General features: G+C 45.7%; 1 protein-coding gene across 4 annotated transcripts in view; it reads left to right on the plus strand.

The window, feature by feature from the left end:
• The window catches only part of DIP2A (DIP2 acetate--CoA ligase A), a 964,533-nt gene that overhangs the window by 651,288 nt on the left and 296,452 nt on the right, over positions 1–16,793 (plus strand). For all 4 annotated transcript variants that reach the window (XM_086956246.1, XM_086956248.1, XM_086956245.1 and 1 more), the window contains 3 exons: positions 9,356–9,436; positions 11,241–11,368; positions 12,626–12,740. In XM_086956246.1, coding sequence (XP_086812372.1) covers positions 9,356–9,436; positions 11,241–11,368; positions 12,626–12,740 — 324 coding nt within the window. The remainder of the gene's footprint in view (positions 1–9,355; positions 9,437–11,240; positions 11,369–12,625; positions 12,741–16,793) is intronic.

The raw sequence follows: 16,793 nt of genomic DNA on the forward strand, positions 1-16,793 counted from the left end.
TGTTGCAGCATAGCCTCTGCTGATGGGAGTCCCAGGCTTTGAGAGGGTCAAGGCAGGCAGGTCCTCTGGGTGTCCCAAGGTTGCTGTCCGCAGAGTCGCCAGGATTAGGCAGGAGCAGGTTCCAGGATCAACCGGCCGGTAGGGTTGGGGCCAAGTCAGTTGTTGTCGTCTTGTTAGCAGCTGCACAGAGGATCTTCTTCTTCTTGATATTCTTTTCTTATCGGGATCTGCGGAAGGAAGGTTCAGGGAGCCCCTAAATACTGAATTTGGGTAGGGCAAGGGCAGGGACCAATAGTTCCCTGTCCTGGGGTGGGTACACCCCCTAGCCTTCTCCTCTCCTGTGGGAGGGGGGCAGGAGCCTAGCTGTGATTGGGCTGGGCTCCCCATCTTCAAGATGGCAGGAGCCCGGGGTCGTGCTTTACCTAGTCACCCCCACCTGAGGGGTGGGTTTGGCACAGACTGGCACCCCCCCTTCCTGACGTAGTTTTTCCCGCCAGTCTTCCTGCCAGAGTGGGGGTCAGGACTGGTGGGGGCCAGTTGCTGGGTACAGCAAATGGTCTGGAGAAGCTCACAGAGGCGGCAAGCCTTTGAAGCTTCACCCTGCCCATCCTGGGGGAGGAGACCTAGCACCTCGCCCAGGATGTGTATTGTTGCAGGCCCAGGAGAGCGGGGGCTCTCCACCCAGGGGTCCAGCAACATGTCTGATGTGTGGCAGCCTAGGCAGCCTCTCAGTCCAGACGTAGATTTGGGTTAGTTTTCAGGGGGCATCTCTAAGATGTCCTCTGTGGTGCATTTTTCATTAAATCCCACACTGGCATCAGTGTGGATTTAATGTGCTGAGAAGTTTGATACCAAACTTGGCAGTCTTCAGTGTAGCCATTATAGTGTTGTGGAGTTCGTAATGTCGACCACCCAGCACCATATACTCTTAATGTCATCACTGCACTTACAGTGCCCAGTAATGGCCCTGGGCACTGTAGGGGCACAGGGCTCATGCACCTGTGCCCACACCACAGGGCACCCAGCTAGAGGGGTGACTGATATATGCCAGGGCAGTGGGTTTGTGGGCATGACACACAGGGATGTGTGCCATGTCGACTCTTTGTTTAGTTCTGTACTTAGGCACTCAGCCTGGAAAGGGTACAGGGCCACTGAGGGTGGCACAATAAGTGCTGCAGCCCTTAGGGGTCTTCTTTGGTCACCATGCCCTGGGTACCTAGGGTACCATTTACTAGGTGCTGACAGGTGGCCAGAGATGCCAATGGGTTTTAGTTTCAACACAGTTTTAGGGAAGGAACACAGGCCCTGGGTACCTGGTTGGCAGGAGCCCAGGGCACACTCAGTCAAAGCACATCAGCAGTCAGAAAAAAGTGGGGGCATACCAATGCAAGAAAGATGGCACGGTCTCACAATCTCTGCATTATTTACTTTATGAAGATTACTAAAAGATTACTCTATGGCAGAGATCTTCAAACTGTGGGGCGCGACCCCAAGGGGGGCCGTGGAGTCCAGGGAAGGGGGCTGCGCATTTCCAGGCCTAATTCTGCCTGGAATACAAAACATGTGGTCTTTATTTTGGACAAAGACAACCGTGATCGTTAAAATGCTTCAGCTGATGTAAATTGAGTCTTGTGCTGTAAAACGAGGAGGCCCAGCAGAAAGGACAATCCTTCAAACAAGCCTACATGCCTGGGTGCCTGCTTGCCTGAATGAAATGCAAATGTGGGCTAGGAGTTAATCTGCAAATGTAAAGGATGCTTAGGAGGGGTTCTGGCTTTAATTGCTCTAATCACGCCAAGCATTGTGTTTACGAAGAGCCGTGTTTATTTTTTTGCATGGTGGTTAGCAACTGTGATATGTAATTTTTGCTTTTTTTAATCATAACAGTATTTACCCAGCTTCTAGGACTCCTGGGGAGGAGTTGAGGGACAGTTATGCAATCCAAATGCATTACTTATGGTCTGATACTACTCAAATCTACATTTTTGGAGCACCATTTTATCCTTCAACAATTTGCACAGTTTGTAGCAGTCTATCTTCTAATGTGTGTAATGCAGATATAAAATAATGACTTACACATTCACCGTGCTTTCTGGCACAGGCTGTGACCTCATAGCACTAAAAATTCACAAGTCACTATTCTCCACTACTCGAACCAAATTTAATTATGTGTCTCTCTGGTTACACACATATCTCTGCAGTGCAATAAATAAAAGGTTTCATAATGTACAAGACCCCTGACCTCCTGGTCAGAGACCTGCTCTCCCACTGCAGCTCTGCTCCTAAGTGCCTTTCACTGCGCAGGTAGGTGTTGATGCCCTCCTCCACCCGCAGGCTCCTGCCTATGCCTCATCCCTGGTGGTCCAGTGGGGGAGCCATGCTCTTATGTGGGCCGCTGTTGTCTGTGTCCGTTTTTGGGTAATTCTTCTGCCTCTGTACCCTTGCCTGTCTGTCTTTGTGGCATTTCACCGTCTTTCTGTCTCTGTGCTCGTGTCTGGCTTTGTGCCATTTCCTGTCTTTGTGCCATTTTCTGTCTTTCTTCTTTCTGTGCCTGTTTTCATTCTTCTTCTTCTTTTCTGCTAGTAATTGTGTCCTCTGTGCCCTTCCTGTCCCCGTGTTCCCTGCCCTTCGTCTTCCCGCCGCTGGCCTCCCCCTCCCCTACTTTATGGCGGCAGTTATGCTGCCGCTAAAGGCAATCCCGTCTGCCCGCAGCGCCAGGGACCCTGGTTCTTAATTGCCACAGATCAGCACCGGACACCACCCACAGCCTGTTCTCCTGCCGAATATCCTTCGCCTTCAACAGCCCCCCATGGTCGCTGAACCCACAACAAGCGCCCGCACCACCAAAGCCCTGACGCGCATGCTCCTCAACGCACGCTCCCTACACAGTCCCTACTAGACACCCTCTCGCCAGACGTCGCCTTCTTCATGGAAACATGGACCACCATCACCTCCGCACCGACATCGCCACTGCCATCCCTGACGGATAAAAGATCCTAAGAAAGGACCGCCCCCACCACCCAGGAGGAGGATTCGCCTTTTCACACAAGAGATCCCTCCAGCTCTCCACCTACAGCACTAGCGACCCCCTCTCCAACACAGAGCACCTCCACTTCCAGATCCAAACCAGCCCTAGCACCACGCTGCGCGGGACCCTTGTCTACAGACCCCAAGCCTCACTCCTCCTCCACCACCACCAGTGCAGACATCGTCGCACCCTACACCATCGCCTCCACGGACTACATCTTTATCAGAGACCTGAACTTCCAGCTCGAAAACCGCAGCGACCCCGACTCCACCACCCTCCTCGACAACCTCGGACTGAAGCAGCTTGTCACCACCCCGACCCACAGAGCCGGACACACCCTCGACCCCATCTTCACAGAAGGGACTAGCATCCACTTAAGCCACACCATGCAGCCCCTCTGGACAGACCACCAACGCTTACACTTTACCTTCAACACCGCACCCAAACCTGCCCCGAAGGAAGTGGAGCAAGATCACAGAGAAACACCTCAGCACCACCCTCCTCCATGACCCCCCCCTCCCCCCCCCCCCTTCCCCCCTACCGACGCCAACTCTGCAGTCAAAGAACTACTCCGCTGCATCTCCAGCTGCGCTGACAAGCTCCCACCCCTGCGCCACCCCGTCAATCAACACCCCCTGAAGGCCACCTGGTTCACCACGACCTCCCAAAATCCAGGCGCGCCTGCTGACGCCTCTAGAAACTCTGGCTGTACAAGAAAACCACCAAAGACCTGAACAACTACAGGAACGCCATGAATGAATACCACCAGCACATAAGAGCCACCATGAGGACCTTAGTCAAGAACAAAATCACCTCCAACGCAAGTAATGCAAAAGAACTCGTCGTCATACAGCAATTCACCAAACCCGCCAGTGAAGCCACAGACGTCACTCCATCCCAGGACCTATGCAACAAGCTCAGCTCCTATTTCCACCTGAAGATCTAGGCCCCCTCTATGACATCTTCAGCGAACAGACTCTGGACACAACCCCCATCTCCACCACCAACAACCGGTCGATCATCACCACCTGGAAACCTGCCACCACTGAAGACCCCACCAAGACCATGAAGAACACCCACTCAGGAGCCCCCTTGGACCCCTGCCCACCGCACTTCTACCACAGAGCCGCTGCCACCATTGCTCCCAAACTTAGCCGGTCCATCAATTGCTCCCTCGAATCCGGCATCTTCCCTGACTACTGGAAGCAGGCAGAAGTCAAGCCCCTCTTCAAGAAACCCTCGGCCGACCCGACGGACCGGTATCCTACGCCAACGACACCCAGCTCCTCCTCTCTCTCACTCACTAAGAACCCTGAAGACACCAGACTCCGCTTCCAAGAAGGAATGAAAGAAGTTGCAGCCTGGATGAGCGACAGCTGCCTAAAAATGAACTCTGAGAAAACCGAGGTCCTCGTCCTTGAACCCTCCCCAATGGCATGGGACAGTTCCTGGTGGCCCCCTGCGCTCTGAAACCCCCCTCCCCCCATCCCGACGGACCATGCACGAAACCTCTGCATCATTCAAGACTCCTCCCTCACCATGACCCCCCAGATCAACGCCGTCGCCTCAACCTGCTTCACCTCCCTCCGCAAGACCTTCAAGTGGACCCCCCACGAATGCAGGAAGACCGTCACCCACTCACTCGTAACTAGCAGACTGGACTACAGCAATGCCTTCTAGGCCAGAATCAACAAAACCCTGCTATACAAGCTCCAAACCATCCAGAACACCGCAGCCAGACACGTCCTCGGAACCCCATGACACGAACACACGACCCCGCACCTACGAGACCTCCACTGGCTCCCCATCGAGAGGATAACCTTCAAGCTACTCACCCACGCCTACAAAGCCCTGCACAACATCGGACCCAAATACCTCAACGAAAGAATCTCCTTCCACGTACCCAAAGGAACCTCCGCTCCGCCGACCTCGCCCTGGCAGAGACCCCATGCATCTACAGAACTAGTGCAGGCGGAAAAGCCTTCTCCTACGTCGCAGCAAAGACCTGGAATGAGCTCCCAGTCAACCTCCGACGCTCCCCCACTCTGCACACCTTCAGGAGGAGCCTCAAGAAATGGCTTTTCAATTGATCCGGAGCTGCCCCGACCCAATATCCCCCTCCCCGCTCCTTGAGACCTCACGGGTGAGCAGTGTGCTTTATAAACCCCTGATTGATTAATTGAACAACTTTTTAAATGTATTTTTCATTTAAGCTACCCATTATGTAGCTGCCTGATAATGAAAGACCTAAAAACAAACATAGTATTTTGGGGCTGATTTATGAGAGGCTTGCGCCGCCAAAGCGTAACATTGGTTGAAGCTTCGACGTTCACAAGCGTCTCAATCCTATCTATGAGGCGAGGCAAATTCACCCTGTGCGGCTTTGCATGGCCTCATAGATATGGAGTAAGACAAAGCAGCACAAGTTGCCGCATTGCCTTACTCTATGTCTAGTTGGCATTCCATAGGCATTGCCTGGGTGTTCCCACGTCACACCCATGGATTTTGACGCTGCACCAGATTTGAAAACCATGTGAACCTGGGGCAGCGCCGAAATCTTATGCCTCCCCACAGCAGGTGTAATGAGGAGAAATGTTTTCATTTCTTCTGGTTTTTTTCTCTTTCCATGTGTGCTGCACAGATGGAAAGAGGAAACCCCCTCTCAGGATTGTTTTTGTGCAGGAAGCGCTAACCTGAGCCGGCCACCGCTGGATAGTTGGCAATGCTGAGTAGGACCAAGTTCTAGAAATTTTTGTCAGGTGGGGTACTTACGCTTAAAACCTTCTGACAGGGGGGTCTCAGCATCAAAAAGTTTGAAGACCTCTGCTCTAGGGTGATAATTTTAATTCTGAGAAAAGTAGGATGTTTTTACTAATTGAGTTTTAACAACATATTGAATGTATTTTAAAACTGTAATGTATGGTATCATGTTTTTATTATATGATGTTTTGTCTTTTTTTTCCTCTTAATTTATGTACTTTTATGGATTGACAAAAAGATTCAGAATAAAGTTATTTGAATGATTGATATTTACAGTCAGTCACTGGTTCCAAAAAGCCAAGCATGGTAGCGCCATTGTGAAGTCATGACGAGAATGCAGGTATTGAACGTAATTTGAAGCCTGAACCAATCAGTAGATTGCAGATTTTAAGTGCAATTGTAAAGAGCAGATATGCACATTGCTGAACATGCAAATTGATGTTATAGAACATTGAACCAGACTGAGGCCCAAATAATAGTGAAAGAAAGTTTTTAAATAATCATGTCAGAAAGCCAGGTTTTAGTGCATCTCTTGAAGTTGGATGATTAGTAATATGTCGGAGTTGCAGGGACAGAGAGTTACAACCCTTTACAGCCGAAACCCCACATTAGCTGCTTTACTTCATTTGGCATATTTTAAATTAGGAGTCACAAGAAGATTGCTTACGGAGAAGGGCAGTGATCTCAGTGGAACATAATGCCAAAATCAATCTGAGGAAAAAGTAGGGAGAGTCATGAAGTATCTCCAGTGGAGCAAACATACAGTTTTAAATCAAATCCTCTGCCTAACTGTGAGTAGGTAGACCAGGATATACTGAGTTACAGACAGCAATCTGGGACTAAATTAGAGCACTCATTGCTATGATTTTGTGTGGAAAGCTCCTGGAAGGAAGTTAATTCTGTGAGTGGCTCTCCAATAAATAGAAATAATTTTTAGACACAGAACTGATAAGCTAATGTCAGTTTTGTGTCAAATAAAACACAGACATTTCGATCTACTTTAACTGGCCATGCTCCCACATAGCAAGGTAGTCCACTCCTGACATATGCTATTGAAGCTATATGGGTAAAAAAAAATCTGTTTTGTTCTGGTTGAAATTCAAGCAGTTCACACAAGAAATGTTTTCAAGGAAACCGTCCCTCCCTTTGATGTCCAACAGTGTCCGTGTCATCTTTGTACATGGAGAAGGAAAATACATTTCCCTATAGAAGATCAGCCACAGGTATCCTTTAAGTGTTAAACAGCAGTGGAGAGAGAACAAAGCCCGAGTCACTCTACATATTACTAACCTGAATGTGGAATCAAAGCTATGCAGTTGCACTGTTGGCTACCTGTTTTCAAGAAATAGGGATACCCACTTAACTGTTTCCTCCTATATTCTTATCTGCCAGCCTTTTTAGATGTGAAAGATCTAACAATATCAGGGTCTGATACGAACCAGCATCAATCAGAATCCTAAGTTCGTCCAGCAGAGAGGTAATAACAAGCTCTGTGGTCATTCCTGGGTGAATCTCAATTTTCTGAAGGCTGGCAGAGTCCTCTGACCCCCCATAAAATGTGTAGGTGTCTAGCCACAGCCTTTTTGTGATTTTAAAGGAAACAAGAGTATAGATCTAGACAGATGTTTCCTGAGTTCTCTGAATAATTAAGTTTTTTTTTCATTATTTCTGATTTTAGTTCTGTAGGATCTGATCTAGAGTCCAGTGAACTTTTTACTAAAGCCACAATTGGTCCAGAAATGGTATACTTCACTATAACTTTACTGATATAAATATCCAGAGAAGAAGCCTAGGCGGCCAGATGTTCATTTTTTATACCAAGGGTTCCATCTCTCTTGAAAACAAATCGGAATCTAACATTTGGGACCCACTGTATCACATAGGTGCTATTGCTGAAAAAGGAAATCACAGGGTCACCTGCATATCTATAATGTAACAGGTTTCCTATTACATGGGAAGAGGAGGATGGCTACAAAGCCTTTCCCATTAGTACTTTGGCTCACCCGATTTATCATCTCATCTTGTCAGTGGTTAAGAAACAGACTCTTTGCAATACATTGTGCTGTTTGTCTAGTTAAACCACCAGTTAATCATCTGGTAGAGACAAATATCATCTGGACCCATAGGAGTCCTTCTACATAAGAAGATGGCACACACAGACAGGTTCTGATATTGTCATTATGGCTGGAAGGAAGCTTTTTCACTTTGGACCTACCACGGATCGCCTGTGAAAAGGATAGAGAATAATTGAGATACCCTAGCTAGAATAGGTAGTTCCACTGCAGTTTACAACATGAAGACTGACCACTCTACAGTGATGTTGGTAAAACATGATAGCAGTCATTGGGATGAATCTGAGGTAACAAGAAAAGGGGAAATGTATTCTTGCTGGTAGAGCGGACCATTGTAAACATCACTATTAATAAACAGGATTTGACATGCCAAAAACAACTGTTAGGCAGCTGGCCATGTGAACAGAACTCAAGGGGCCTTTCCATATGAGGGTTTCTGAATTTCTTTCTGCATTACATGCCCACTGCTGTGGTAGATTTGGCACAGTCTTCCATTGGTAGTGAAACCTTTTTTGATAAAAAGTAGAATTATGCTCTTAAGGATATTTTGTAACAGATTCATAAAGTCCCATGGTGAGAACTTCCTGATCAGTACTCAAAGGTCATCCAACAAAACGGACATCCTTCAGAAGCAGCCCTTTCTGTCACAAGGGTTAGATTGCAGCAGATGAATGCTACTTTGTGGAGACGGCAGCCACGACCTAATAGATATGGAACAATAGTATTGAGGGAGAGATAGTACTAGAACCAAAATCTTCAACCCCAAACTACAACAGTATACAATGTCCTTAAACCTTGTACCTCATTTGACGGGTAAGTTTGGGTTCTTCCCAAGCAAAAGACTGTAGCTTCATCCTGGCCTTTGCTCACCTGCTACTTAACAGACTCACTTCAAAATGCTTTAAGATTTTACATTAAACCTAAAAATAATTGGCATGTGCTCCGTTTCCAACTAGTCTCATATCATTCACTTAACAATACTCCCTCCTTCTCGGCTCTTAGACACTAAAATCCTTTTGACATAATTTCCATATTTAATACCATATTTCACAACCCCTCTCACTGTCTTTTTTCTGCCTGCTCAACATGTGCTCATACGTGTTAGTAAACATTCCTACATCATCTGCACCAGACAAGGATTCCCCTGTCCCTTCAAAAAGAAAGTGTACAGTCAACTCCACTCCTGCTTCCCTCAACCAGGCTCATAACAACATGGCCCTATTTCACTTTAGCGTTCATTCCCACAAAACTGACAAATTTTCATACACTCCACCGATCCAAGTAGTCGCACTACCAGGACCTGACCCTCGCCAGACCCTCCCTGAGCAACAATAACATAGTAATATTGCTTACTCTGTGTGATAACATTTCTTTGAGCTTGGGTGTAGTCAGTGATTATGGGGTAGTATCCTGTGTGAATGCTCTAGGCTTGGGCCTGATCACTGTGTGTGGGAAGGATTAATTTCTTAATCTTGTGATTTTATTTTTTTTGTAGACCATTCCAGTAACTGCTGAAGGACTCCCTGTGTCAGACTTCCCGTTTACAAGAACAGGATTGTTAGGCTTCATCGGACCAGTAAGCAAATATTGTTTTTCCATTGTTGACAGCAAGTGTACAGCTCCCAGGGCAGTCTCTGTTTGTTGTAACTTAAACCTGTGTCCTGAAAACATGTGATCCTTAGAGTTAGACACTCACTGCTTTGTAGATATCTTCTAAAATAATCTTCTACCCTGTTTGAACTAATTTTCACAGTGTTTGTTCACCCAATAAGTTCTGTCAACTGGAGCAACCATTGGTTGTTGGGATCCAACAGTGCATTTAGGGTGTCTGGATTTTGTTCTTTTTGTAATTGGGTGCCATGTTCAAAGGTGAATATTTATATGCTGATGTTCTGTGCTCCTTGTTGGCGGTGTTAACTTTTTTAAGTGAACTCTGCTGGGAGTTGTTTTCTGTGTTCTTTGTCGTTGAGTGTGAAGGACTGCTCATGAATGTTACTTACAATTTAGATTCTGAAGGTTTTTGCATTTTGTCTGAGCTCTGCTGTGCGTCACATGGTTTTGCTTTCAGAATCATGACTGTCCAAGTTGTGTGTGCTATGTCACTGGGTGTTGATCTTCTACCTTGCATTGTATTGGGTGCATCCAACAAAACTCTCTCGAACATTGCTTTGTTGTTCTTCTATCCATTAAGCAGTTATTCAACTGCATGGGGTGTTAAACAAAGTAAAATAACGTATTGAGTCTTTAAGCTGCACTTTGTCATGTTCTGTACATTATGCCATCGGGTTTTAGCTACTGTGCCAGATCTTCAACGCACAGTTGTTGTGCTGCCCATTCTTGAGTGTGTTTTCATGTCAAGCACTCTCTGTAGCTTATTCAGCTTTGGCCATTTGGAGTTTTGTGAATTTTCTTTTAAACATGTGCTAGAAATTATGCTCTGCTCTAAATCATGGGCTTTCTCACAATGTGCATCTTTGAGACCCAAGCCTCCTTTGTGAGAAAGGATGGTGATGTACAGGAACTCTGCCAAGGACAGAGTAGTGAAAGCCACACCTCCTTTTCCCCAGGCTATTTGCACTCAAGCATCCCTGTGACAAGTCATTAATTATTGAAGTTGTGTGCATCCTGTAAATGTTGTTGGTGTTTCTTGGCATCAGTATGTTAAGTATTCACGTTCTGTGTTGGATACAGCTGGGCACCAAAAGTTTCATTCTAGTGAGAGTCAGTCTCTTTTGCTTTGTCATTGTGTATGTAAGTCTACTTTTTAGTGTCCAGGTTCTCTATAGAATATTATTGGTGGCATGCCATTTACATGGTACATCATTTTTGAGAGTGTTCGTAGGTTTTGTTAGGTATTGTTGGACTGGTTCTATGTTGAATACTATAGAAATGTATCAATTCTGTGACACATGTTTAGATTATGTGTTGGATGCTGTTTGATGTCAGAATGACCTCTTGTATATCAAGATTCTTTGTTGAAATGTGTCTTTCAAATTTCTGTTTTGATGGTGTTTGTTGAAAAGGTTCTTTGTTGAATGTTGTTGGTGTGCAACATATTGACCTTCTGTGGTGCGTTGAGGTGCTTCATCGGATGAACATGTTGTTTTTTGGTCAACATTGTTTTTGATGATCTCTCTTGAAAATCATTGGGTTTCAAGAACCTATGTTGCTATCATTTACTTTTGCTTTATTCCTTGAATATTGTTTCCTTTACTTTTGTGTTACACGAAGAGTTTCTCTCTGGACTGATGGTGGTGTCGGTGTTCAGGGTTTTTGTTACTTGGAACATTTTTTATGCTATCAGGTGTCACTGTTCTCTTATGTATTAAGGGTTCCATATTGGATGATATTGTTCTAACATTCTTAGTCTTTGTGTTCAGGACCATTTGGTATTCGTCGTGGGGAAGATTGATGGTCTGATGCTAGTAAATGGGCGCAAACACAATGCTGACGATGTGGTGGCCACTGCACTCGCGGTGGAACCTATGAAGTTTGTCTACCGGGGAAGGTGAGCTATTTGCAGATTTATTGTTTTTACCTTTTTTAAGTGCATATTAATCAAACCTTCCACAGTGCCTTAAAATGTGGTCAACTCCTGCTTTGGGTTACTTCCTGTGAAATCACTTTGGCATTGAGTGCCTCACATATGACATTTGCATGAGAGATCTTTAGCACTGAAAGGAATACGAAAACTGTGTCCCACGTTCTCAGAGTTCTGTTTTATGATGAACTGGTATAAAAGAGCCTTTTATTTTGGTCAGTTGGAAAGGGGTTGACCAGCATAGTGTTGGACCCCTGAAGCCGGAACTACCATGTATACTCTGCCCTTTCTTGGTGCAGTTTCTCACCACCAAAAAGTTAAGAATTGTTTTTAATTCTACTTTATTTCCTGAATCACCAGTCTCCCTTATACACTCTGTTACCTTGTCCTCTGAACTTTGCTATAAGAAATTCAAATGAACTAATCATATACATTAATAAATAGTGTACGTGTTGGTTGTCTGTTGCCCAATGAGTGTGTGTGTGTTTCCTTCTTTTAGAAGATTGTTATTTGTGCATAGAGATTGCATGCATGTGAGTGCTTTCGCACATAGTGGGTTGTTGCTTTGTACCACTGTCTGCTTAGTCATGGACTCTTTCTCGAGCTAGGACTTCTCAGATTACCAGATATTACATTAACACTTTGCAGGTGCCTCACTGATGAGACCGCATGCTAAGATGCACTCGCTAAAAGTGAAGGTGCAAAGAAAGAAAGAACCTCGCAGTGAACTGCAAGAAAACAAAAGGACAAATTAACTCCTTGGACGCTCATGACGAGCTCAGGTCGTCATGATGTACACCTCCATACACTCATGACGAGCTGAGCTCGTCATGAACAATGGTAAATGTGGGATCCCAGCACCGGGGGGGAAAACCCTTAGCAGCCATGGAGTTAAAAAGGCTCATATCTAACAACTCTCCTGTTCACTGAAAACATTTTGATGACTAAAAGCAAACTGACTCGCCAAACGGTTGCTCCTGGGGCATAGAAAAGTGGTGGAAATGAGAGTTGCTACTGTGGTGACCATGGAATCTGACAGGATTTTTTGCCTTTCATGTTGACTCTATTAAAATGAATTCATGCAAGGTCTGCTTCTAATTTCTGCTGTGAAAAAATACTTTCAAGCAGACTACAATACATTGATATAGTGTCACTTCATTTAGATACATTAGGGAAAAAGACTATCTTTAGATTATTTTCTAACATCTTCTATTTTTGTTGCAGAATAGCTGTATTTTCTGTGTCTGTGCTACATGATGAGAGGATTGTGCTGGTGGCAGAGCAACGGCCCGATGCCTCGGAGGAGGACAGCTTCCAGTGGATGAGCAGAGTCCTACAGGTAGCATGCATTACTTCACATCTGACTTATAGTGGACTTCTGATAGTTGTGCTTTCGTTGAATAATGTAATGTGCAGGATTCTTTTACAATTTAACTTTTCCTCTGTCCCGTCATACCACCTCATCCTGACAGTGTCTTCTCCCATTGTGTGTGCTGTGTGTGTTGTGTATACATCTGTTTGTCTATTTTGCCTTTTTCTTTTCAAAACTTTATTTAGCATGACTTGAACTTAGCATTGTAAAGAGTAATGAGAGCATGAAGCAAGTAACGGCCATCGTCCAACACTTCCCCATCACCGTACCCTCTCCTGGTGGTGGGACGTCTCTCTAAAAGTCTTTGGGTAGTGGGTCTTGCAGTATAGCAAAGGGCCTTGCCCCCTGTTGGACTTGCCGGGCCATCAGGTCTAATTTTATATATGGGAGTGGTTGACCCAGGGAGAGATCTCCACTCAGGGCTGGAAAATATGTGGTGCTCTTATGGAAGGTGGGCAGACCGCTGATAGAAGACCACTCGAGAGGAAGGAAACCAGCGGCCTCCATCGATACTCAAAGTTTTTATAATCATCCCTAAAAATGTCGGCTAATCTTTCCATTGTGATGATTCTCCAAAGCTGAGAGTGCCATAGTGACACTGCTGGAGTTTCCCTTTTTTTCCCAGGCTCCCGCTATCGTTGTTTTGGCCGCCCCTATGCAAGCCCATGGGATTGCCTTATCCGCTCGTGACTGATGCTCTAATCCCGGATCTCTGATGCCTAGAAGGGCTTCCTTAATGGAAGTCGGTATGGGGTAAATGAGGATCGTCTTGATGTGAGAGAGGATCACCTCCCAGAAAGGGCGGATAGTCAGACAGGCCCATCATATGTGGGGAAAATCTCCAAGAAGACCGCAACTGTGCCAACAGGGAGCAGAAGAGTTTGGGAATATCTTTTTAAGTTTAGTGGGGTAAAGGTACCAATCGAATAGGGTCTTGTAATGGACCTCTCTGAGACTCACTGAATGATTGCCTTTGGTTATATCCGACCAAAAAATGCCTCCACTCCTCTTCTGAGACCTCTAATTATTTGTTCCCAGAAGGACATGTAGTGGGCTTGTGGTGCCGACAAGAGTAGGCCATACAGAAAAGAGATCGCTCCCTTCATGGAGCTCGCCTTCTGGACCCAACGCTCTATCAGGGTGTGCTCTCTAGTAGCAGCCTCCCGTATCCGGGGCTGGGAGACCCAATCAATCTTTGAGTTAGAGATAATGAAAGTGCTTGCTGCTTGGGACCTGGAAGTCTCTTTGGCAACTTTCGAACGTGAATACATTGAAGTTGCGGAACAGGTCTGACACCATCAAACATCCTCCCTCACGCCAGGTGTCAAATGGACCATCTTGCAAAGCTGGTGGAAAGTCGGGGTTGAAGTGGATAAGGGTATATGGTGAAGGAAAGGATGCCAACTTTCCCTTCCTCATGATGTTGTCCCAAACCCTAAGCGTTGTGCGCGCTAATGTATTGGCGGTCTGTCTTTTTTTGATCTCCAGAGAATATCCCAAATCGTCCTGCCCATTATCGCCCTGTCCATGTGTAACCAATGTGTTCGAGGCATGTCAGATTCTCTCATGGACCACTCCACGAACACCCGCAGTCGGGCCGCCTTGAGAAACAGAGAGAAATCTGGCAATGCCACTCCTCCCTCCTTTTTTGGGCATCTTAAAACGTGGAACGCCAAGCGTGCTCTCTCCCCATGCCATATGAATTTGGTGATTAGGGACCGCAGCTTAGGGAGTAGCTCTCTGTCTAGGTCTATAGGAGTTCCTGGAACAAGTAGAGTAATTTTGGGAGCAGCTTCATTTTAACAGTGTTTATATGTCCTAACCAAGAGATGAATAGTGGCTTCCAGCATTTGAGGTCTTGTTGTAGTTGGGTCAGCATCGAGGGATAGTTGGCCTTGTAGAGGTCCTCCACCCTCGGGGTAAGGGGAATCCCTAGATACTGGATAGAGCATTTGGCCCATTGAAAGGCGGACTGACCCTGAAGTTGCCAGACTTCCCCCGTCTGGAACCGTAAGATTCAATATGAAAGATTTGGATGTGTTTACCTTAAAGCCCACCACTTCTTTAAATGTATCTTATTCTGTCCGTAGAGCCTGTAATATTGGGCATGGGTCAGTAAGCGTCATTAAAATATCATCAGCAAAGAGCGAGGCTTTATGTTCTATGCCCCCAAATTGTATTCCTCTAATGTCAGGGTTTGCCCTAGACTGCACTGCCAGAGGCTCAATGCTCAAAGCTAACAATAAAGAGAACAGTGGACACCCCTGCCGCATACCCCTGCTCAAAGGGAATTGGGGCGACTGCGACCCATTGACCTGTACTCTCGATTGTGGATGCCTTTAGTTCGGCCGAACCATGTTAATGAAGCTTTTCCCCAAATCCAACTCTCTGCATGGTTAGAAATAGGAAAGACCAATCCACCCTGTCAAAGGCCTTCTCTGTGTCGAGGCCCACCAATAGCACCGGGATTTTTAATTTGGTAGTTTTTTCGATCAAATGAATGGTCCTACGGATGTTATTGTGCATTTGCTTACCCTTTATGAAGCCAGATTAATCAGGGTGGATTAGTAAGGGCATTAATGTGTCTAGTCTCGCAGCTAGTATGGCAGAGTAGAGTTTAGCATCAAGGTTTAATAATGCAGTAGGACAGTAAGACGCATAGTTATGTGGATCCTTCCCTGATTTGGTAATCAACAAGATCAGCCTCAGCCATGGAGTTTGAGACTGTTACTTCTTCCACTATTTCATTGAATAGTCTGGTGAGGTGTGGTGTAATTTCTGCTGCAAATATTTTATAAAATTGAGCCATAAGCCCGTCAGACCCTGGTGATTTGATTAGCTTGAGTTTAGAAATTGCTGTCCTCACTTCCTCCTCAGTGATAAGTTCATTTAGCCTATAAGTATTGTTGTTGTTGTTGAATAATATCCGGTTGAGTGCCTGTGTATAAGTCCCTATAAAACCCCTCGAAATGTGCGCTTTGATGTCATCTTCATGGGTTACAGTGCCGTCCCTATCCTGTATACATCCTATGTACTCGTGTTCCATTTTCTCGTGCAGTTGCCTTGCTAGCTGAGTTCCTACTTTACCTCCCTGAGAATAGGATGCTTACTGGAACTTTAGCAGTGTGTATTCTGCCCTGTTTGTGTAAATAGCTTTAAATTTCCCCTTCAATGCTGTGAGTTGCCACTTCAGGATTTGTGGAGCTGTTTTCTTATGGTCCCTTTCCACTTTCTCCAGTTCCTCCTCCAATGCTAGTCTTTCCGCAGCCCTCCGCTTGTTAATGGTGGAGTTTAGTTCTATACATTTACCCCTGAGGACTGCTTTGAATGCATTCAAATTATTCTGAGCTGAAGTAGGCTGAGGAAGATTGAGCTCAAAGAATTCCGAGATGAAGTTTCGCAGCTAGTCTCTTATGAGCCTGTCCCTTTTCACTGGATATGGGAAGTGCCATCTACGAGAGGGCGCCTTGCCATATCCCCATGACAGACTGATAGTTACCAAACTGTTGTCTGAAATCATGATGGGGAGTATCTTCGCAGCTTCTAAAGAGCCTTTAAGGGATTGGCTTTTAAAAATATGATCCAGCCTAGAGTAAGTCGCATGTACATTTCAGAAGAAGGTATAAACTTTGGTAGTGGGAGAGAGTGCTTGCCATGCATCCCGTAGGCCCAGTGCTTGCATTTTCTGCTTGTTCCCTTCAGAAAAGAGGCTTGCAGTTGCCCTCTGAGGGTGTGTACTATCCATGTCAGCTTGCCAGTCAAGTTAAAGTCGCTCATGAGTATCGTTGGATCCTCCGCAAACCTGCCTATTCGATCGAGGAGTGAGGTAAACAATACATTTTGACCTGTATTGGGGACATATACGGATCTGAACATACATAGTCTGTCTCTGTTTCCCCTTTACCATGATCAGTCTGCCCTCCCAATTGGATTTCCTAACCTCAGTTTGAAACTTCGTCACGCTGTGAAACAAAAAGGCAACACTTTTTTGTTCAGAATTAGCAGATGATCTATATACTA

The sequence above is a fragment of the Lissotriton vulgaris genome, chromosome 2_1, assembly GCF_964263255.1.
Source record: "Lissotriton vulgaris chromosome 2_1, aLisVul1.2, whole genome shotgun sequence".
Classification (NCBI taxonomy): Eukaryota; Metazoa; Chordata; class Amphibia; order Caudata; family Salamandridae; genus Lissotriton; species Lissotriton vulgaris.